The 26,070-nt window shown below is 29.9% G+C and overlaps 1 protein-coding gene across 2 annotated transcripts in view; it reads right to left on the reverse strand.

Annotated features, from left to right (window-relative positions):
• The window catches only part of LOC136977786 (cytoplasmic polyadenylation element-binding protein 2-like), a 173,168-nt gene that overhangs the window by 90,835 nt on the left and 56,263 nt on the right, over positions 1-26,070 (reverse strand). For both annotated transcript variants that reach the window (XM_067273345.1, XM_067273346.1), the window contains exon 4: positions 13,798-13,854. In XM_067273345.1, the coding sequence (XP_067129446.1) occupies positions 13,798-13,854 (57 nt within the window). The remainder of the gene's footprint in view (positions 1-13,797; positions 13,855-26,070) is intronic.

Below are 26,070 nucleotides of genomic sequence, written 5' to 3' on the forward strand. Positions count from 1 at the left end.
TGCTATCACAATTTTGTAAATAATAAAATTTACTAATTTATTAAATAATTTCTACAAACTTGTTTCTGGATCATTTTCTGATAATTAATTAATATAAAAAAAAACTATATCAGGTTTAGAAGATAGCATTTATGTTTAATATTAGGTCATTCAAGAAAAGCTGTGTTCTATCTGCTTTCATTTCAAAACACTTAAAAACAGAAGTTTTAATAGCCAAAATAAATTACTTTATAATTATATCTGTTAGAATTTCTTATCGCCAATAACTTAGTAAGTTTTATTTGTCTTAAACAAATAAAAGATATCGTTGTTAGTTTTATAAATTATTTAATGTTTTAAATTCTCTCTGATTCTATAGACAAGATTATAAAATTTGAGATTTTCTTACTTTAATATGCAATATGTAGAAAATTAGGCAGATGATTTTAAAACTATAAAAATATTAAAACTGGTATCAAGATGCAAAAAACAAAATTTTCTTCTTTTATAATTAATTAATATTTATTTTGAACACAATTATCTCAAATCTTTAGACATTCCATTCATACACAGAAATGTGTCATTGAAGACTGCAGAAATATATTTCTGTTAATAAAATAAAATACTTAATTTTAAATTCTACTGTTTAAATTTCAATTAATATGAAAATTGCATTTCAATGCTTTATAATTATGTTTACTAGTATATTTAAATCTTTGGTATTCTTCCTGTAGATGTGATGAAGGGACTGTTCATAGCTTAGGACTACCCGATTACCTTCTGTTTTGTTAACATTATTACTGGTGTTGGATGACATAGCATGATGTTTGGACACGATTTTGTTTACTAAACTTTTTGTAATTAAAAAACTATTTCATCTTTATTTATTTTTAAATTACATAATATTTTATCATATTAAACAATAATAAAAACATATAATTACTAAAACATAAAATAATTAAAAAACATGTAATTATAAAAACCTTTAAGTTCATTTATTCCATTAAAAATATTTTCCAGTATACTAGTTCTTTAGCTATATATTTAAATTAGTATTAAACAAAATTGAAAAATTTCTTAAGCACATTAATACTTATTTATGTGTAACAGATGCTTATATTTGGATGGATTAGAAACAAAATGTTGAAATATTGACATTTTGTATTCTAATCTAAAGTATATAGATACGCTTCATTGGAATTCTGAAATGATGCAATGAATTAACATTAAGTTCTGTATCAAATTTAGTAAAAACCTTATTTAAACACTTAATCTGCTTAAAGAGGTATATGTTGCATACACAAGTGTATGAATGGCATAAGTGGTTTAAAGAAGGTTATGAATCAATAGATGATCATCCCCATCCAAGTAGACCAGCCTCAACAAAACCAAAGAATTAATTTATTGTGTTTATGAAGAAACCAAAATGACTATAGAAAATCAACAGATAATTACATTTTTGAATTTCTTATAGCTCTGTTCAAACTATTTTTCTTTATGATTTGAAAGTACAGGGTTGAAAAGAAAGTCACTTAACACCCCTGCTATAGTATATAGAATGTATCCAAAGTTAATTTGCTCATGTCAGGAACACATTACACCTAGGAGGAAACAGATTGATCTGTGTTACATGCATGACGCCATCTTGATAATGGCCATATTGAATGCAACTCTGAAACTGTAAATGAGAAGAGGGTCATATAAACACATCATTTAGGGTCAGAACTTCACAAGGAATTTATTGCTGAAAGATTCATTGGCCTATCTCAAATGGTTACAGAGTTATTAATGTGTTTCCTTTGTTGTTATAGGTGTGAAGAACAGACAGCACAATGCCTCTAACAGGGGAATAGCACATAAAAATTCTCCTGATGACAGAAGAGAGAAGTTCCAGGGTGATTGCACAGGCCCAAATGTTTCTTAACATAGACCAATCTCATCTCCCTGAATTTTTGGAGTAGGTTGGCAACTGCTACATAGGACACAAGTATTCAATGTGGATGACATTCATTAAATTCTTGTGCAATCACCCTGGAACTTCTTTTCCTTGCCAACAGAATGATTTCAATGCATTCTTCCTGTGTTAGGGACATTGTGTTGTCTGTTCTTCAATCTGTAACTACAAAGGAAATACATTAATAACTCTGTAACCATTTGAAGATCAATAAATCTTTCAGCAATTAATTCCCTGTGAAGTTCTGACCTTAAATGATGTGTCACATGACACATCATTTAAGGTCAGAACTTCTAATTTACAGTTTTAATGTATAGATTTTAAATATAGAGACTCTCCCAAATAAATACAGTAGAGAGTCGTTAATCTGAACCCCGGTAATCCGAACGATTTTCAGTCGGACTGTATCATGCTGAATCGAACGTTTTTGATACTAGATTTACTTCTAAAGTATAATTTTCATGTTTTTATATTCTTCAATATATTTATTTTGTTTGTACAAAATAAAGAAATAATTTTTAACGATACAATAGCCTCGATTATTATTATAAAAATTTTCGTTAGGCTTAAAATCGACGAAAATTCAACTTGAAGCGACACGCAACAGAGAAAAATTTGAACATCGGACAGGTTAATATATTTTTTCGTACATAATCAGTTATCCAAACAAATCACTAATCCGAACAACTCCAGTCCCCAACTGATTCGGATTAACGACTTTCTACTGTAGCTCTTTATGTTCGTTGCAGCATTTCAGTAATTTTGTTTTACTCCAGAGAGGCTGGTAATTATGGTCGAGCACTTTCTTTGCTAACTCTGTAAATGGCTTGCCATTTTTGATGTCTTCTTGATGTTCAAGGATATGTGAACTTAACCTTCTGGCTGTGGCCCCTACAAAACTGGTTTCTTCACCTGACGGTGTATGTTTTAGCAGAACTTGGTAGATTCCCTTTAAGTTTAATGAGAATCTATATGGTCTCTCTTTAAGAATAAAACAAGAAATCTTCATCTAAGTACATTTTCTGAAATTCATATCTTGTTACAACAAGAGCACTTACTTACAAATGAAGATTTTCTGCAAAAGCTCATATAACTTGATCCACATCCCTGCCCGATCACCTAATCTTTTCACTTATAAGCTGGCAGCCTTTACAGCCATAGTTAATAAAGCTTGCATGTACTGTTCTACTTCAATGAGTAGGGAGGAAGTTTAATTTATATTACAAAAATGTTTGCTAGGGCAATAACTAGAGCTACAACATCATAGTAGATAACTCAAAAATCTAGAGATATACATGCAGGGCTGTAAAAAAACCAGTCTATATAATGTGGTCAATGTAGATGCTAATATTGTGTCTCGTCCCAATTTGCCATCCTCCCCTGCCAGCAGAAATGAAAAATCTGATAGCAAAGTACTGTCAACATAAAATACATGTTTCAGTTTTTTATTATCTGTAAGAATTTACAAATTATAATACTACAAAATTACTGAAATTTAAAGTTCAAATTTGAATACTTAATTAAATATGTTCCAAATAGCTTTTTTCTCATCATAGGTAGTTGAATCAATGTGGCTCTTCTTAACTCTACTGTCTATTGCAGAAATGTGGCTAGACAACCAGGATTTAACAAATTTATCAGGTTTGAACAGATGTAAAGGATGTTTGCATTTATAAACAAGCTTTAAGTTCGTCTAGATGAAAGCACCGACAAATCCTTCTTATCTCAATTTTTCCATCATGGATGTTTGATTATGCATTGTTTAAAATGTTTGCAATTTCAATTATTGAAATATCCTTAATCAGTTGGGCATTGCTGTCCAATTCAGTGCAGAGTCTTGCTTTCATTCTGTCTGCCACACTTTGGTTGAATTGGTTTGCATTAATACTGACAATTTTAGCATTTGGAACAAAAGTTACGGTTAGACTGCAAAATGAAGGGCAAGTTTCAAAAGCAGTCTGCGTTTTTTGCCGGGTTTCTCTGAAGTTTTTGATAACTTATTGTTTTTTGGATAAGATGCTCTGCCTTAGGAAGAGTCATCTTTTAGAATGAAGTTGTTCCAATAGAGCAGACAATTCCTCCAATATGTTGTACATTAATCCCAAATCTATAAGGAATTAAGGGCTTTCAAGTTTTTTCTTCAGTCTGCTGAATGTAGCTTTTTGGGAAAGTAAAATTTCCCAATATTGTCACAATTTGTTTCTGATGAATCTTTTAAATGTTTATGGATTGCTCAATAAGATGTCCATACAGCCTTTACGATGCAAAAACTGCTTGCAATCCATCTCACTTCAAGAACCCATTCTATTTTTTGAAACTGGTAACCAAGGTCTTTGCAAGCAGATTCCAAAGCACGAGAATTTTTGGGAGAATGACTGTATAATTTGTCCATAAAACATTTGAAATGATTAATGCCTCTATCATCATCCATTGAATCTCCTACCGACAATTCCAGTCTATGATTTAGACAGTGCCAGCTGAACAGGCTTGGATATTGCTTCCGTAAGACAGAAAGAACTCCAGAACTATTATCTGTAATTACACTGGCCCCATCAGTAACAATAGTGATCCAATTGTTTTGCAAGCATTCTTCATGCAAAGCATATGATTTACGACACTTTAAGAGCTGCATAGATATCTGCTCACTAGTTTGTGACTCTAGTTCAAGTATATCCAAAAATATATATGCTCTGTTTTCTATGGCTTCGTCTAGATGGGTCAAAAGATAAATTATAAGAGATGACTTGTTACTCAGTGATGTCGACTCATCAGTCAGTATGCTGAATTTGGCTCTTCTTGAAACAATTTGGAATATCAATTGTTTCCGCATTTTGTTAGCAATATGATTTATAATATTGGTTGCAGAAACGCGAGAATGCAAAGTTGTACCTAGATTAATCCCATTCACTTGTTGCAAGACAATAAGATCATTAATGTCTGAATAAGAACAATATTTTTGGGCAATATTTTTGGGACCGTTCTAAATATCTTAATGGTAGCCTTTTCGGTATCAAACGAAATTTTTGATAGTTCATCTTCAATTCTCTTTGATTGAGCCTTTTGCAAAATCTTTTCAGCAGATCTGTGCCCTTCCAAATCTAAGTGCCTTTTAATTTTGTTACAAAAGCTGGTCAGTTTCCTTTCACGGTTTGGTCCAGTAGCTTCTATGGAATGGCCTATTCTTTAGCAATTTGGTGTCTTTCTATTGTTTCAGCTTCTGGGGATTTTACCGAGGTGCATACACTATACCTAGTTTGCCATTTTTGTAGGAGATCCAAGGATATTTGAAGTCCTCTAGTTGTGAAGGCATCCATACTTGCTGCCATAAAAGTTCATCTGCATTTTCTTTTTTTTATAAATTTACGACATCTTTTTTCTCATAGCCTGGAGTTTCTGTAGTACCACAGATTCCACCATTATCACAGGCAGTATTGTTTTTCGCAACATCATTAACTTGACTTGAACTGTTGGCAAGCACATAACATTCTTCACAACTCTCTTGTGGTTCCTTTCCCTTTTCTGATTCATTCTGCACAGATGACCTCGCAAGGGCATCTGTGCATCTGTAGGGTAGGAACCTTGTCTTACTTGTCTCTTTCCTAATTTTGCAGTTTTTAACCAGGTATCCATAGCAGTTTCTTGTTGTGTACAATATGTGTTGGTTAAATCCTACAAAATGGCGTAGCTAGAGTTCAATTCCCTGCCCTTTAACGTACACAAGTAATATTAATTTGTTAAAATAGAAAATTAAAATGACATATCAAGAATAATGTATATATTTTTTTTAATAAGTATCTATCTACATTAAAAATGCCTAGAAAGTTTAAGGCTACATTTTGCATGTATAGGTGCTAATTGACTGACTTCCTGACTCCTTAAATCTGAGACATCCCAGTAAGGGAAACAGAAAACTTATAAAAGCAATTTGACCTTGCTTCCATGCCGATTGCTTCTTCTAGCAGTTGAAGGAAGGCATGTGCCTTTGCTTTCCCCCTTGTGGCAAACAATATTAATTAAGATTCGGAAGCAGAGAGTATACAGCAAAAGCCAGAAGATATACACTATTTTACGATAAAACCCAGAAAGTGTACAACATATACGGCCATATATGCACCAATATAGCCCCTGTATACATGGTCTAGTATCAAACTTGCTATGCTGCCTCCATTGTTGGCAACATAAAAAAGTAACTGTTTATGTAAATTTCCTATGACACTAATGATGTGTACATCAAAAGAAGCAGTATCCAGAAAAAAATTTCATGTGAAATATAGCATCATTCTGCTGCTTAGTCTTGAGATATATTTTTTTAATATGTGAAATTTAAATACCAGCATCCTGTATCTAGCAAAACACTATATATACCTTATTTCACAGCTTCCTTAATCATCAGACCTTTCTTCCACTTTGTGTTTTCACAAAAATGAAAGCTCTATTAAAGAATTGTATATTCAAATCAGCAGAAGAGATGAGAAGTGCTGTGAAATTTGCACATGAGAAGGTAATCAGAATTGGCTGCAAAGCTATTTTAAATAAACAATGTGTAGCTGTAGAAAGTTATTATTTGAAAGAGTCTTCTGTAAATACTTGCACCATTAATATAATTAAAGTTATATTAACAGTGTAGTTTGTTTTGTAACTATTACATCAACAACTACATAAAATGAATACTCAAATTATAATTTTCAAATTAAAGTTTTATTAAATGCTTCTTTGAAGTTCAGATCACTTACAATAAGTAATCTGAATGCCAAAGAAGCAATTAATAAAAATTTAGTTTAATAATAAAGTCAGTTTTGTGTTAAGTATATAATTTTTTAAATGCTTACATTCAATTCTTAACAAATTTCATTTCAATAAACCTCTTATTTTCCCTCCCATAGCATATTAATGACATTACATTTTATACAAATATCTTTCATATTTGAGATATCTTCTTTATTTCTTTCTGAGAAATGTTTCAATGCATAAATTATAGTTACAAAAAATGGATATTTTTAATAAAATTAGAAAGAAATTTATAAAATTTAACAAAATGCATTTCTAGGAAGAGTAGGCATGATCTAACAACATAAATACAGAAACTGAAAATAGAAAATATTAATATGTTATTTATAATCAATTTTAAAATTCTTATGTTTGTAAATTTATAAAAAAAAAAGAAATTTTCATTGATTACAGATTTGTTGAGAATTTTATTTACTTTAACAAGTAAAGGAATGATAATATTATTCATCTTGTACATAATTATGTCAGTCCTACAATCCTATGTTGACTGTAGAGGACACTTTTATAACAAACATGATTATCAAATGGTTTAAGACTGCCATCTCATCTATATTAATACAAATAGAATAAAAAATATTGAATCAGTTTAATTAAATGATATTTATATAAACCAAGTTTCACTGGAATTTTTTCAAATTTAATTTTTCTATTTGTGATTGAATTAGTAGTATATAACTCATGTAAACCAGGGAAGTATACAACCAATTATTAGAGCTAAATGAGTCATTATTCCAATTTACATTAATGAAATTTTATATATTTCTGCCATCAATTTTTTTTCCCAAAACAACTGAAGACCTATATAGTGTACAGTACACATACCTCATGTATTTTTTTATGTTCAATCTATGCTTTAATCAATATTATTAGATACTTCTATTTGAATTTATATTGAAAGCTAAAATGCCCTGTAACATTTTCCTAATAATTTTCAGAGAACTATTTATAAACCAACAGTATGTATTAGTTCTTTGCAGTAATCAAGTCTTAAATCTGGTCTACATGCAATATTTTGCTTGTTCAGTCAAAATGTATCAGCTAAAACATTAAGTATATACCACAAAAAAAAAAAAAAAAGATTTGCCTGAACAAAGATGGAGATTCCGTCAAAAGAGAGATGAAAAGAGAATCATTTTCCAACAAAACCACAGACAAGTCATTTCATGTAAATGCTTATTACATTTTCACTGTAATCTTTAACCCAGCATTATCATCAGTGTGAAATAAATTATGATGTGATGTTGACAAAATTATCAGATTTTATCCAAATTATGTCAAAACTTTCTACTAAAAATTTGATTGCAGTTAATTAAAGGCTAATTTTTATAAAAATTTACTCTATTTTGCTCCAGTATTTTGCTTCCTGATGTGATAAGTCCTCCAATTTATTATAGCCATATTTATTAGGCTAATTAATTTAATCTTAATAATAGGTTGTTAGAGACTTGCACAACACAAAGCCATAGTGACAAAAGAAAAAATTTAATGGTAATTATAAATACAACTTAACTTAACCTGTCAGCTGCGCACTTGATAATCTGAAACAACACCGCTGTTGCGTACAGGTTTTGTGGTTTTTAAAGTGGTTTTTCAATTTGCGATATCTCGCTTAAAAATTGTAGTAGATATAATCTGTTTTCGGTTTTCTATCATGTACATATTACACTTTACGATTGTTAACTTCAAAATATTATGTATGTTTAAAAAAATTAATAAAATTTAAGATTTTAAAATATTAAAAAAAATCGTTTTTTTTATAAATATTCCATTAATTTGTTACATATGTTACTTAGACATGTCTATTTTCTGTCAAATAAAAAAACTGCAGCTTTCTAAATCAACATAGAGAAATAATACGGCCTACAGATTATAACGCTGATCGGCGTGAGGGGTGGTGGCCTTTCTAAATCTAGGTTAATACACTTTTATTATTGATGATGTGTATTTGATTCTATTTATACGTTATTTAAACTATTGTACTAATAGTAGACTATAATAAGCGATTATTATTTTATTATATTAATGACTATACATGTATATCTTATGTATTATGGAAGTACCACCATAACCGGAAGTACTTTGTTTTTTGAAAGATTTATGGCTGAATAGTTTAAAAAACAAGCTTATTTGTTAAATAGGATAAATATACATAAAAATTTATTAAATTCATGCTAAAAATAGATAAGAATAACGATTTATAATTGTTTGTTTACGTTTGTAGCTGACAATGTAGCTCGAAGTTGGTATAACTTTTTCCAAGAAAGTTCCCACCCCACAAACCCAAGTCGATGCTTATTGGTCAAAGGATAGTCATTTAGCTATAATATACCAATTATAACTTAGCAGGCATGCTAACTAGGATTTTATTGTCAAATGAACAAAAGAAGGGTCTCCCATAGACTTAACATGGAATGGAGGAGTTTTGTGCCTAAATTTAAAAATATGGGGTGGTAACAAATATCTTATTCGTTGAAACAGACTTAGTCTATGTAGATAAAAGCCAATCAGTGCTTAAATTGCCACCAACTAGTTAATTACGAAAAAAAATTGACACTTACTCCAACTGGAGTACTCCGCAACAGTTTAATGAAAACCGGTTACTCCAATAGCAGTACTCCACAAACAACTGGTTAAACTTGAGAACAGAGTTAGATGGATAAAATTTGAGACCAGATATGAAAAGCTTAGGGACAGGAGGCTCCAATTAACTGTGTATGAACTTCTGGTGCAAACTGGAAGTAATATTATTTTAATTCAAAAATTTTCCCCTGTAAAGAGTTAGATAGATGACAGCATGACTCTGTTGCTAACCAGCAAAGTATGATGTACAGGGACAAGACACTACTAATTTGATTACAATATATTTCTCATTAATATTTTACTCTAAACCATGTAATGCATTAAAACATGATAGAATATTTTTTTCAAATGCTAAATATTTATAAAATAGAATACAGTCCAGAATGATATCAAAATGGATATGAGAATTTATTTGTTTTTATGACTGAATGTTAAACCATATATACAATGTTTTAATACATAGTTATTTAACATTTAAGTTTGATTTCATCGCCTTCATCACGTCAGGATCAACAGGGCAGTTTGAAGATAGATCTCTTTTTTCCTTCTAATCAACTGCTTTGTACATGATTCAATGCTTTTGTGTTTATTGTTCAACCCAATAAAGATAATTTTTGAAAAATCAGTTATGGGCCAGAAAAAAGAACTCATGAAAAAATAAATCTATAGCAAAGAGACAAGTGAAATCAAAACACACCTAAAACTGTAGCTATTTAGCAAATTATCACATTAAAACTGAAATGTTATAAATATCAAGAAATTTAAAAAATTTGTTCATATAATTATGTATAATATTTAATATACATGTAAAAATTTGAAATTCTGTTTTAGTCTCCAGTTTAAAGTATATATTTTGTTTATATATATTTTAGAAAATAAACTTCATCAGTCATCGGTTTTGTTTCAATTTGCACACAAAACTAAATATAGGCTATATAGTGTTTGGGAATATTAGGGGGAAAAAAATACATACATACTACAGTATTTTGATAATTTTTTACAATATGTTTTTATAACAATAATATTTAGCTTTAAAAAATGCTTATCCCTCTTTTACTATATTAAATTATAAATTTACTATATGAATTTTTAAACACTAAACATAAAAAATGTCTTATATATATATTATTATATATATTTGTAATTAAAAATTATTTTTGTTATTTAGGAAAAAATTACACAGAAAATAAAATGCTAGTTATAAAAATTTAAATTAATGAATTTAAAATTTTTCTCTAGTATTTAAACTTATCTCATCTACTAGTACTTTATCAATTAACAGACTTATACTGGATTTATGAGTGCAGAAATTAGGTCTTACAGATCAGAAATAATATTGTTTATTTAAATCACCTGAACACATACACTTTAACATTGTGTTTCAGACCTGTTTGTCCCTCATCAGCAGGCATCTAAAAGACATTTTCTACAATTAAAATAAATTTTGTTACAATCATAAATAAACATAAAATTTCCGACAATAAAACAATAAAATTCTTACAAATTCTGGGTTTTTAAACACATTCCTAATTCCAAGCATATTCAAAATCAATATTAATCAAATAATTCCATACATATTCCTATTTTTTTTTTTTAAACATAAATAATTAAATAAATGAATTTTTTGGTTTAAAGCTTACACCAAAACTTATATCATTGATTGTTCAAATTCACTTAAACTTCACCCCAATCCGTTCTAATCCTTCCTTTTATACGTCTCCCCCTCTCTTCCGTCAATGATTCCTCTCCATGATTGGTGTAGCTCTCTTCCGGTATTGTTATTTATTCTATCCATTTGTTTAATTATATCGATGTGTTCGTATAATTGTCTTTTATAATTATTTTCCTCTTTTTTCCTTATTTTCATGGTATTCAAATCAATTTTGCAACCTTCTGAATTACAGTGTTCAGCCACTGCTGAATTTGCATATTTTCCTCTAATTGCTCGAACAAGTTCACTTAATCTTATTTTTAGGTTTCGTTTTGTTTCACCAATTTTTTTTTGGGTTACAATTACAATTAAATGAATACACCACACCTTTTTCTTCTGTTATGTCATATGTTTCTTCATTTCTATAACATAGATATTTTTTAGTTGAATTCCAGTATTTTTTCCAGTATTAAATTAATTCTACTTCTTACTACTTTTTAAATTCTTTCAAATAACTTTGGAACATACCTTAATTCAACAAATTGTTTCTCTTTATCCATTAATTTTAAATGTTTATCATCATTTTCTAATTTTCCTATCCATTTATTCAGGAAGTATTTTGGATAATCATTTAGAATAAACATTTTAATTATTTCTTCTTCTTCTTGTTTTTGTGTTTCAGCCTTGCTTGTTCTTTGTCTTATTTTATTCATATACATTTTAAATATGTTATATTTCATACTAACTGGAATGACTGATTTGTAATTAATTATTTTTGGAATTTGTATAGGTTTAACATATTTTTTATAAATTAGTCTATCATCTTTTCTTTCAATTGTTATATCTAGATAGTTTATGCTATTCTGTTTTTCTTTTTCTAGTTCAAATTTAATATTTTCTTTTATCTTATTAGCCTTTTTTATAATTATATTTTCATTAGTTTTTCTTTTATCAAAAATTATTATACAGTCATCAACATACCTATTCAACGCCTTCTATATTTCTAATCTGTTCATTAATTTGTATCATTGATATTTCAGCCAGTTTTGGACCTATGCATGTTCCCATAGATTCTTGATAATTAGCACTGAGTTCGATGTTAACACAGTTTTTCTTATCTCGCAAGCTCTTTAGATGATTATAAGTTTGTCATCCTCAGGCGAAAAAGAATGAATTTGAAGAAATGGAACGTGCACTCAAGAGACTATATAACTTTGGCATGAGTTTTTTATTTATCTATTCCCATAGATACACTGTAATTCATAAGGTTACAAAACTGATTTGAATACCAAGAAAATAAGGAACAAAGAGGAAAATAATTATAAAAGACAATTATACGAACACATCGATATAATTAAACAAATGGATAGAATAAATAACAATACCGGAAGAGAGCTACACCAATCATAGAGAGGAATCATTGACGAAAGAGAGGGGAGACGTATAAAAGGAAGGATTAGAACGGATTGGGGTGAAGTTTAATTGAATGTGAACAATCAATGATGTAAGTTTTAAACCAAAAAATTAATTTAATTTATTTATTTATGTTTTAAAAAAAAAACAGGAATACATATGGAATTATTTGATTAATATTGATTTTGAATATGCTCGGAATTAGGAATGTGTTTAAAAACCCAGAATTTGTAAGAATTTTATTGTTTTATTGTCAGAAATTTTATGTTTATTTATGATTGTAACAAAATTTATTTTAATTGTAGAAAATGTCTTTTAAATGCCTGCTGACAAACAGGTCCAGAACACAATATTAAAGTGTATGTGTTCAGATGATTTAAATAAACAATATTATTTCTGATCTGTAAGACCTAATTGCTGCATCCATAAATCCAGTATAATAAGTCCTGTTAATTGATAAAGTACTAGTAGATGAGATAAATTTAAATTAAGTTACAGACACAAAGGCATATTAATTAAAATAGCGTAATTTAACTATAATAAAATTTACAAATGTTTATATACAAAAGTAATTTAAGAAGTAATGAATCATTTTTAGTCTGGATTCAACAATTCTATGTAGAGATTAAAATTTTACTCTTACAATATCCTATTTAAAATTTTAAGCAATTGAGGTGTGTTTAAAATTAATTTATTTTAGTCAAAGAAATAGTAAAGTCAACTAAAGCCATGTACATTATAAAGTATTGTATATGAAGATTGATCATTATTATCATTATTTGTTTGATTTTTTTTCTATCAGAATGCTTGAAAATTAAATAAAATTTATTTATAAAGAAAAATTTGAATTCTCAATTTCAGGCATCAAACAAAAAAATATTTCATGTCCAGAAATCATAAAGTTGAAAATTATAATTCAAAAACTGTATCTCAAAAATTATATAATCTGTAACATTTTATTTCATAAATTTCAATCATTAAATTTATTGAAATTTATCAAATAAAATTTTGATAATCTATAAATTTAAAAATCTATATAAAACTGACTCTGTAGATCAAAAATTTCAATAGATCAATGTATTATTAAAACATTTCACAGAAATTCTATATAATTTAATAATTATTTTTGATGTCATAATTGAACAAAATCAATAAATTATATTGTAAAAATTGACAAACATTAAAAGTTAGATTTATGCTTAAAAAGATTTTTAAAAAATTTTATTCTTATGATATTTATTTTTGTACTATGAAGTAGTTGATTTTTGATACATCTAAAAAAATAACATTCAATTGATTCAGTGAAATACTTTTTACAAAAATTTTCTCCTTTGGTTTCTTTATATTTTTAAAATGAAATTTGCAATATCTTTTTCAAAATATGAAAAATTACTTAAGTTTATCTTTTTATAAAAATTTTTTGATTTAATACCTCTAGGAAATTTCTTGTTTCCATTGCACTTTTGTGACCCAAAATCCAGAGAAGTACCTACATAAAATAATATTTTGTAATTTTATTTGATATAATTTTCGCATTAAATAAAATAAAATTAAAGATTTTTATTATTAATCCATTATTCAATAAGACTGATGATTGGTCAGCCCTATAGAATAACTGATTACTAAGCCACTGATGAAAAAATCTGATTAATTTCCTTCTGAATATTTCATTTTACAAAATATCAAATTCATAACTTTTTCTTTAAAAACTTTTTCCACTCTAAAAACTTAAAAGATTGAAAAGTTTTCCAGTTTTTAAATTTTTGTATAAAATTAAATTTCTATTTACATACTACAAATGAGAGTATTTTATAATTTAAAAGATGTAAATTCCTCCAATTGCCAAAAAGTTAAAAATTCTGAAATATAAAAGTTGAATAACTAATATTAATGTTATTATCTTAATGTATTTAAATAAATTTATATAATTTCATACAGTAATTAAGGATACATTATTGAGCAGATGGTCAATAACAAGGCAAAAGAAAAAAGCAGTTTAAAAATTTCAATTCAATTCTATTTTTTATTGTATGAACTTTAGTTTGTTACAAAGGGTAAAATATTACATAAAAACTAAAGTTAGTACAATTTAACAAATTAATTAAATAGCTTAGTACAGGACAACACAAAATAAAATACACAAAAATAATCATTTATTGAAAAATGCAATAAATTAATTATATCTTTCCAGAATTTAAATCTTGTCAAATACTGTTTCATATTTGTTTCAAATCTGATACAGTGAAAGAACATGTTCCCAAGTTTCACACATTTGCAAACTACAGTTACTGTAAATTCTCTCAGGGTCTATTATTACTCTATTGTTATACATCAAAATATAATTTTGACCACATCTCAGCTATAGAATTAATTGTTTTACATAATAATTTATGTCTATAAACAAATAATCCTCACACATATAAGTTGTTTTAAAAATACAATATAATTGAAAATGCTTGTTCTTTTCCAACAAAGACCAATATTCTTGTATGCTCTGTTTGCAACATACTTTTATTATTAATGTTTAAATCAAATGAGGATCTTGAGACAATCGTAGAAATGATAAACCATGTTGATCTAACAGATTTTTCAATGCCAACATCCAGTTATATGCATAACTAGCTGTTACCCATGACTTTGCCCGTGCAGATTTTGCAAGCAAACACCTTTTATATTCAGTATTTCAACAACTATAGTAATTGTTATAGAACACCTACCACTGAGAATGATGAGAATTGCTGAAAATCAGATGAACTGTTTTCAATTTGATCAATTTTCTGGAACGTTTACAATTGTTCTATAATCGAACCAATATGCAAAAACAAATTCGAATTTAAAACAGTTCGAACATTTGGTTAAAAACTCGAAATAGATAAAAATATTTATAACAATGTCTGAAATGTTATCAATTTAATACACCTAAGTACTCAATGAAGACTAAATGTAGTTGAAAATAAAAAATTGCATCTAAAATAGTACACTAGGGGCTGTTCTTCATGTTAAGCCTTAATGCTCTCCCTCTCCCCCCGCGAGGGAATTTCAAAAAATTCCTTCTTAGTGTGCATTTCTATGACGTACCCTAACTGTGTACCAAATTTCACCTCTTTAGGTTCAGTGGTTTGCTCTGGATAATGATGAATCAATCAGTCAATCAGTCAGTCAGTCAGTCAGGAGAAGTAATTTTATATATTTAGATTATCCATCATTAAACACAATTTATACAGTTTGTTATATGCTACTTTAACATAATTGTTATCATTTAGTTTCAACAGTCAAATCCATAAAAATCTATTGTTTTTATTATTATTACCAATATTCTACAAATACCAAACTCCAATTGCAACATGCAAGCTGAAATTTTGTGGTATAACAAGAAAATCCTTCAAAGATAAAAAGCAAGAACAATTTCCATTTTACTGTGATAACTAATTGCCCATACAGGAGGACGAACAGACAGACAGACAAAATAAACGTTATTCTGCCTGACACTGCTAGACACAGTCGGGATGAATATATACAGGGTGTACATAGAGGTGACATGCCAAGCAGGAAAACCAACCCATACAGGAGAAGCATAAAGTAGTACACATGAAATCATTGAGTGAAATAATTTTATATAAATACTAGCAGGTAGACCCGGCGTTGCTCGAGCAAAAGTAACGATAGCGAAGATTAAGATTATTACGTTATAGTCAACCTTACTCGTTTTCACAGAATGCAAGAATTGAGTCCCCCTGTTTCCGGACTAATTAGAGAATTTTTAGATGGGTCTAAAAATATGTTCGATTTTCCGCAAAAACAAAAAAAACTGCATCTGTGTCTTGCACATTGCTTTCTCTTAGCAATTCCATTGTTATGTAACACTTCCATTGTTGATGGAAGAGTTAAGCCTTAATCCTGTCCCTCTCCCCCATGGGGGAATTTCGAAAAATCCCTTCTTAGTGTGCGTTCTCGTGACGTACCCTAACTGTGTACCAAGTTTCAACTTTCAAGTCCTAACTATTTGGGCTCTGCGCTGATTATTATTATTATTATTATTATCAACTCGTCTCGATTATATATATATAGATAGATGAGCAGAATTAATTTTAGCTTTTGAAAGAATAGGCCAGAATCAAGTGCCATTTTAGCCTTACAAATACTATAATTTGTAGCCTGTAAAAACTGTCCAGAAGATGAAAATAATACTTCAAGTATATGTAATTCGAAATGATTTGTATAGACTGATTATTAAAAGACCATCTCTCTCTCTCTGGGTGATAGTCTACCACCCTTCTTGAACACCATTACTTTTGTTTTTGAAACATTTATAGTCAATCCATAGTCACAACAGAATTCCTCTAGAATTGTGATTTTCTTTTGTAACATTTGTGGAGTATCTGCAAAGATTAGTGTTGTCAGCATACATCAGTACATATAACTCAACTTGATCAGAGAGAGAAATCTCAGGTAGATCAGATTTAGCAAGTCGCACTATTAAACCATTAACATAAGTTAAAAAGCAGTGGGCTCAGAATCTCACCCTGCAAAACTTCAATGTCAATTCCAAATAAATCAATCATTTTGTCTAATTTTACTCTTGCAGTAGCTTTGGAGTATATGTCAATTATAAGGCCAAGAAACTGTTTATACATGCCCATTCTTTCTAATAGAGACCACAAAACTTTATGATTAACAGTGTCAAAAACAAATCTAAGTCTACAAAAACACCATAAAATTTTCATCTCTTTTTTTTGTATTTTCAATTGCACCAATGTGTGAGATAAGCCAGGAGCCAAGGGGGCAATCCCTAATGACCACTTAATTGGCACAGGTTGGTGGAACCCGATTTCTATGTCCATTGGATGGCTAGGAGTTTATCAGAAACATGCAACTCAAAAGATTGCAGCTTCTGGTCAGGAACTGACACCAGTTTGGATAAATACACACGTCCTAACTCACAATTGTAAACAAAGATTGAATAGGAGGGTCTATTGAACTGTCGAGTGGGGAGAGCGCATTGGTATGTGGGGAAATGTCTGTTTTTCCGAGTGTAAGACAGACAACAAGTTTAACAAACATAACAAAATTTAATATTGATCTAATCTAGGATACAAAATAAAATACAAACTATATGGCTAAATACAGCAATACTATCCCTAATGCCGCGAAACTATCCCTAATTTCTCGAACGTGGAGAGAGAATTTACAAATTTCTGTCAAAATACCTCAAAATGCTGATCATTGACAATGAAGGAGTATATGGTGTTGTCATGCGATGGGCTTTGCCCTCATTGCATTCCTCAGTTGTATAGCGAATGTGTCGTTTCTCCTTATGGTTGCACAGTCTGCTTGGGATTTGATGAGCTTGATCCTTGTATGGAGAGCAAATCTTCTCTTTGGACGAAGGTGAATGCTTCTATGAAGCTTCCTGTGATGAACTCTTGGTGTCTCGTCCTTTTATGCCTTTAGCCTGGGAAATTGATCATGTGATCAGCAGTTGTTTAGAAATGAAGGTTGATTTCGCAGGTGCTAGTTCAGCGATGACTCATGTTGATGCAATAATGTCACTTACTTTCCTCTCCTTTCACGATCAGATGTTATCATTTAGCAACTAACTATTGATTCTCATCCATTGTTGACAGGGAGGGTTATTTAATATGTAGCTTGTGCACTGTTTAAATAACAATTGCAACAGATGTTATATAAAAATTTTCTTAAAAATGGAATAAAATATCCTTAAAATCCTGGATCTCACAAATGCATTTAATACAAATATTTGATCCTGGCAAGATCAGCTAGGTTGGAAATCTGCTTGCTCCTGACACAAAATATCATTTTTAATAATTCATTCTTCTAACCTTTTATTTAGTAAAGACAAATAGTTTTCCAAGTACAGGAATGAAAGATATAAGCTGAAAATTTTTGGGGTCATACATATCATCTTTTTTATATATTTGAATAATCAATGATTCAATTCATTTTTCCGGGAAAGTAGAATTTCTTTTAATAGAGTTAAAAACTTCCAATGTTGTAAGAAAAAAATTTTCTGAAAAACACTTTAAATATTCTGTTATAATAAAATCAATTCCAGGTGAGGTACCAGATTTAAAATGGTTAATAGTTCCTTTTAGCTCCAGTGTAAAATCTGTAAAATATTCTGTTTCTATTGGAAACACTTTATACACATCCATCAACAAATTGTTCATTATTAATAATTAAAGAATGTTCTTTAGAGAATTTAGTAGCATAATAATTGAACCATCTTTCCAAAGGAACTCTTGAATTATGTAATAAACTGTTACATTTAAAACTATTAATTATTTTTTCATTTCCGTCGGATGAATCAATATTTCTTTATACAATTAAAAGACACAGTCGTTCTAAAAATCAGACGATCACCATTTTTTATTTTCTTGTAGTGTTCCAGAATGAATCAGACAGCTAGACGTTTCCTTTTAGGCTACTTAGCTGCCCATTTTTAAAAAGGTTTATCTGTGTTTTAAGGAACTCTTTTTAAAAATGGGCAGCTAAGTAGTCTAAAAGGAAAGGTCTGGCTGTCTGATTCGTTCTGGAACACTACAAGAAAATAAAAAATGCTGATCGTCTGATTTTTAGAACAATTGTGTCTTTTAATTGTATAAAGAAATATTTATTCATCCGACAGAAATGAAAACATATTTGTCAAAATTCATCACCAGAGAGACGTCCAGGCTTAATCTACATTCGCCAGCGCAATTCCCCAGTAGATAAAAGCCGAAACCCCGAACGGATAAGGATGAACAACTAAAGACATCGTAAGATTTACCATACCAATTTTAAGAAAATTTTTTAATTTTTATTGGTTTTTCTGTGTTTTAAGGAACTCTCTTTAAAAATGGGCAGCTAAGTAGCCTAAAAGGAAAGGTCTGGCTGTCTAATTCGTTCTGGAACACTACAAGAAAATAAAAAATGGTGATCGTCTGATTTTTAGAACGACTGTGTCTTTTAATTGTATATTAATTATTTGCCAAATTATTTTAGTTATTGCATGTCACCAATCTGCAATTTAACTTCCAAAAATAAAACTATTTTTTCTTTTTGACATAATAATTTGTATTCTTTTAAATAATTTTTATACAAAACATAACATTCATTGGTATTTAATTTTTTCACTTTCTTACACAATTTCCATAGGTTTTTTTTTCCTCCTGGAGTAACACATACTATCATATCATGCATTTTTTGTATGACTTTTAGAAGTTACAGATTTAATGTAATAAATTAAATCTAGATAGACTGCCTATACATTCCACCAGATCGTTGGATTTGAGGTTTCCTCCATATTCATCTAATAAACCTTTATCCAATTTAACAGCAAATGAAGATTTAAATTCATCCTTCCATATTGCACATTTACCAGTATATCGTCTATTAGGAACTCCTGATGTTATCAAAGGAATCATTGAAAGAAAAACAGGTAACTGATCAGAGCCTATCTCTGATAAAACACTTAGATCATTTGAGAATATGAAATTTATTTCTTGTGACACAATGAGGAAATCAATTACACCACTTTCTTTAGTTGCATGGTAATATAATCACCTTCTTTGTCTCCTGGCAATAATCCATTTAAACACACAAAACTGTTATTTTCACAAAAATGATAGAGAAGTTTCTCTCTATTATTAACAATAGAATCCTTCAAAACTCTCAAGGCAATATGATGATCACTGGTAAAAAATGACAAATAATCAGGGTGTCCCATTCTAGAATTAAAATCCATGCATTAAATCAAGTTAATTCCATGGAGCAAGAAGTTTTCTATAAGTAACAAAGTATTCTTGTAATCATACTTATATCAGGCAGAATATAGGATACTATTAACTGAATATTGGTTAACATGTCAGCATATAGTTGTAAAATCAATACAAATCGTGTCTGAAACATCAGCTTAACCTTAGATACTGTATTTAATCTAAGCCCGACAATTAAGCCTCCACTTGGTCTTCCAGGTCCCTCACAGCTATGAGATATATGATGATAAATTTTATAATCATGAGAGAACATTAATTCAACTACTGAAGATGCATGCCATGTTTCCACCATACAGAATATATCCATTTTGTATATCAGATTCCAGAAATTAGGGAAACGGTATTTATTATGTAAACCTGCAATATTGTAGAAGAGAAGTTCCATATTATCATCTTTATCCAAATACAGATCATCATATTGGTCATTCTTGTCATTTATGTTATTATGTTATTTATTATTGTAAATTATATTCCTAAAAACAACTATTCTTCATCTGTCTGAAAAATTTCATCTTTGTAATTACAAGCAAATATCTTATTATCTATAATTAATCTGTTATAATGCAGTTTGACATTCTTAGCTCCTTATAAATCCATTTCTTTTCCATATAGTCTTAGTTTGTCTCTGACAACTCTGGTATTCATCAAATAGTCATCATTAATGAATATATTTAGGTCTTTTAAATTACTAACATTTGTATAAACTTTTAATTTATCTTCAAAATCAAACAGTTCAAAAATAATCAGTCTTTTTATAATAGGTTTAAATTTCCCAATTCTAAAAGCACATTTATTAATATTGACATCTGTAACCTTGAATTTATTGTTGAAAAGTTTTTGAACTTTAATTAAACAATCATTCAATTTATTGTTGTCTTCTATGCTTGAGATTACAATATTGTTCCTTCTTTCTTTATCTTCTAATTTCATTAACTTTTCATGCAGATTATTACAAATACATTAATTTTCTGTGTTTGATTTGTCATCTTTAAAATAAATCTTTTCTTTATCAGTTTCAAGGACAGATAGCCTAGATTCAATATTTACCAATGCTGTAGCTATATTCTCAATCCATGCTTGCATTCTGTCTAAACGGTTCAAAAATGTTTTTAATTTACTATTTGAAGAGGCTTGCAGTTTCATCAAAAGTCAAATTTCTTCTTAAATGTTAATCTCCTTTTCAATACTCATATAAGAAGGGACTAATTGTTCTGTTAACTCACGTGAGATATTTTCTTTGCTTCCAATTTGTTTTATACATTACGTGGTGATCTGTCTTGTGGTGATAGATGTGGTGATAGTGGCAAAAAAGTTTTTCTTTTCTGAGACAAATATTCTGACATTTTTCCAGAAGAAAGCAAAAGTGAATCAAATCAAAGAGAGTAAAAAAATTCATGCCAACAGCCACGACAGTCTGACAGCACCTCTCAGATGATGAATACAGGAAAGTGTTCCAGGTTGCAGTCACTTTGGCACAAAAAATCGATGTGGAACCTAACAAAACAAGAATTTACAACAGACAGAGGAATCGTGCAAATGCACCTGCAGAGACTCCTGTAGAATACTATAGAAGGAATTTGGCTATTCCTAATTTGGGTAGATGACAAAATCTCAGAATTGCAATTTAAATTTTCAGGTAATCTTTCTAGTCTTACTGACTCACTGAAATTAAGGTAATTCAATTTATGAGTCATGCTTATGCTTATATTGCTTTCTTATTGCATGCTTTTTTTACATATGTATTGTCTAGAGGATTTGATCCCGGGATCCCAATCACTTTTTAGTCCCAAAATTTTCGGGATTAAGTTTTCCTGATCCGGAGATTTTCGGGACTGACATCATTTTAAAAAAGTTACAAAATAGACTGCATGAAGCGAAACATTCACTCTTAACAGAATTGCTTGCCTATCATTTTAATATAAAACTTCTTGTATTTTGAACTAAAATGATAGGCAAGCAGTTCTCACTGGGTTACGTGGTAATATACTTCATTTTTGTATTTTTGAATTTTCATGGGCGCCAATCGATTTTGTGGTACAGTCGAGAGCACTTTTGGTTGGCTGTAGAGTTCTAACATGACCCTTCAATAATTCTAATAAGTCATTCAATGGAGGAATATCATCACCCTTAAGTGAGCGCTCCCACAAGCCTCTGGCTATTGCATTCAATTTAAATTAAATAATGAACATAAATAATATGCTCGAGAACTCATATATATTAAAATTTAGAGCTTCTATGGGTCAAATACACTCTGTAGTTGATTAAACAAAATTGTAACATGTGTCAGGTGAGTTTATGTTATCTAGTATTGATGTAAAGTCCACAGCTCTGTCACACGTGTGTATATATGTGTGACAGAGCATATATATATGTGCAACAAATTGAGAAGACTTGGTGGTGAGACACTGGATACGTTGTTATTTCTCAGATCATATTTTCACAATTCAAATTAGAATGTTCCTATTAGATTAGTTTTCTTTAAATTTAAGAAAAATGTGACTGATTAATATTATTTTTAAATACTTTTGCTAGTAAGAAGGTAGCTACTTTACTACCTTCTTACTAGGTTGTTACATGAAAGTCGTCTATTTAGTCGATGTTAAGAGAGATTTTTGTTAATTTTCAACATTTATTTGCATAGTTTGTTACATAAAGGTTTTTCAATTTATGTAAGTTTAAAGAGATCTCACTGGTGCTTGAAAAAAAATAACTTTAACACAAAAACAGAGTGATTTTAACTCTGGTTAGTCTGACTCTAAGTCTGATTAGTTAGAGTGATTAGATTAGCTAGGTGTATATCGTAAAATACGTTAATTTTTGTCTAAATTTTAATTATGTTGACTTTTTTCTAAATTTTGATTTGTTGATTAAAGAGCTGATTTCTGTAAGATTTTCTTATTTTTTATTAAACCTCAATACCGAAATAATCCCGGGAACCCGGGATTTACTAAGTATAATCCCGAAATCCTGGGATTAGACATAAGGGCTGGGATCGAATTCCCTAGTACTGTCTTAACTGTTATAAAAAAGAACAAATTCATGACTCCTTACAATTGTCTTTATTGCACTTCTTTCACATAAAATGTCGGCCAGACAAAGGGACCAAGGTTCTTTTGTTAGTCGTTTTTTATATCCCTCTACCCTGCCTGAGTCAACAGTGTTGGAGCCAATTCATAAAAATATGTAAGAGCACTTATAGCCCTGTATCCATAATCACTGCCATAGTTTTTCTACCATTGTTAGTTACTGTGTATTTGCATAACAGGATGTTCATTTATAATTTCTGACATGGGAGGTTTCTTGAGCAAACACTTTCTGAAGATGTGGAAATGGCATGCCAATTGCTGTGGTCACTGCCATCTGGTGGACAAATTAAATATACTGTAGAGGAGACAGCAAGCTCTTGCCATATTCTTGTAAAGAATTTCCCAAGTTATCCTCTAATCTCAGAAGTTATAAACGAACACTGTGTATGCATTTCATTCATTAGTACTCTGATATTTTACCACTATACATAAATGTAATAGACATTTTTGTTTTCTGGAATTAGAGTCTGTCATCATGGTTACACAAGCCCTGAATCTAATTCAGCATTTGTTGAAAAGGCCATAATGACTTAACTGCATTACTGAGAAGATTCATTGATGTGTATTTTGATAACCTACCTAGTCCTGAGCTTCTCAAAGGTGATATTTCAGTAAAAAAAACTGAATTAGCAAAAACACAAACAAGGATTGTCCATGCTTATTGGCCTAATCTGTGAAAATATTCATCCAGATATGCTTTCTCTACTGATCTTAGTGTGAGGTATTGCTAAAACTGTGTGTCCACAATCCCTCTATATTAGTGTCCTATATGGGTGTCATCAATCCCTATAGTTATCAAAAGGACAGTGAAAGCATGTTTGAAAAGACTTAGAGCTACGATAAGGAAGCGTACAATGACTGAATGTCATCTTACAGGACTTCCCTAATTCACTGTCATTATGATTTTCATGTTGACATTGATGAAATTGCAAATACATTCACAAAATTGCATCTAAGGAATATGCAATTAGATATGTTATAAGAAAGTGAAAGTTTTCTGAAGACATGAAACATTTTGTAATATATATAACATGTTTCTTATTCCAATAGATTATCCTGGAAATTTTCTGAAGACATGCCTGATATGAATGATTATTTAGCAAACACACTCAAACAACTTTGAAATGCAGAAAAATTTAATAGCTAAAATCGTTTTGGACATTTCTAATGACCTTCTTTAAGAATATGTAATGAAATGCCACAACAATATAGCTTGGACAATTATATTCTAGAATACAAATTCAAATTTTTACCATCAAAACATTAACATATCATAAAACAAATGTATAAACTTTAAAAATATTCAAAAATGATAACACACAAATAAAATAAAAGAAATACAAAAAATTAAACAGATAAATACATTTAATACAAAATACCATTTAAACAATGAACACAAATCCATTAAAAACAAATAATGTAAACAGTCCATGCCATAGCTGTAACAAGGTTTTGCATCATTTACATAGAGAGTATTCAGAAAAGAACCTCCAAGCTGCCAACAGAAAGTCCTTTGTAATTGATAGAATGTCAATACACATCACTTTATAAATATAAAATGCTTCTGTATATTGTATGTGTCAGCAATTCCCTATTTTTTTAGACAATTTGAGTTCAATTCCATTGAACACTTGTACAACCTTAATTGGTGATAGCATATGCCGGCTGTGTTAGATTTTATGACATCATCCTGATGCTTTTTTAAGCATTGTTATATAGATCTCAGGGTGGCTCCAATGTAGCAAAGATTGTGCATGAGCCTCTGATCCATTTGCAGTATGATATAAACATGGAACTAGCACTATTGCATATCCGGAGGATCCTTATCATTTCTTAACAATCTATAAACAATAGAGTTTCTCCTGTATACAATGCTAGAACCTACAATGTTGCCTATCTCCTTACAGATGTAGCATAGTCAATGATTAGGCATTCAGCTTGTGAAGGATTCCTGGGATATCCCTCTGTTTTTTAGTTGGAATGCATCAATGAGGATTCTAATGGTCCTATGTTTAATAACCAAATCTCACACAAAGGGAAATGTTGTTAATTCAATTCCTTGTTTCTATCTCAGGGATCCATGCAGTATGTGTGAGCTCTTCTGATCAATGCCCTAATGCTGCTAGTCTATAAGTTGAGTGGGTAACAAAAAGTCCAAGGAATGAACAATGGATTGTAGGAAGGCTTCCTGTAAATGCCCATGAAGATGCTACTGCTCTACTGCTCCTGAGTGTGAGCATAATATCCAGAAAATGAGCTTCCCTATCACTTTCCTGCTCTAAATGCAGGGTGAATCCATATGGGTTGTTATTAATGTCATGTATAAAATGAAAGATGAAATGCTTTTTCCAAATACAGTAGAGCGTCGATAAGTGGAACGTCGGTAAGTGGAATGGCCGGAAAGTGGAACGATTTTCAGTCGGACTGTGTTGTGCTGAATCGAATGTTTTTGATACTAAATTTACTTCTAAAGTATAATTTTCATGTTTTTTATATTCTTTAATATATTTATTTTGTTTGTACAAAATGCAGAAATAATTTTTAACGATACGATAGCCTCGATGATTATTATAAAAATTTTTGTTAGGCTTAAAATCGACGAAAATTCAACACGAAGCGACACGCAACGGAGAAAAATTGAACAGGAAGCGATACGCAACAGAGAAAAATTTGAACATCGGACAGGTTAATGTATTTTTTCGTACAAAGTCAGAAACTGGAACAAATCATTAACTGGAAGGACTCCAGTCCCCAATTGGTTCCACTTATCGACGCTCTACTGTAATAAGAACATCGTCTATGTATCAAGCATACAGATAAATGTTGGAAACATACAGGATGGAA

The sequence above is a fragment of the Centruroides vittatus genome, unplaced genomic scaffold (genome assembly GCF_030686945.1).
Source record: "Centruroides vittatus isolate TY-2023 unplaced genomic scaffold, ASM3068694v2 contig_474, whole genome shotgun sequence".
NCBI classification, from domain to species: domain Eukaryota; kingdom Metazoa; phylum Arthropoda; class Arachnida; order Scorpiones; family Buthidae; genus Centruroides; species Centruroides vittatus.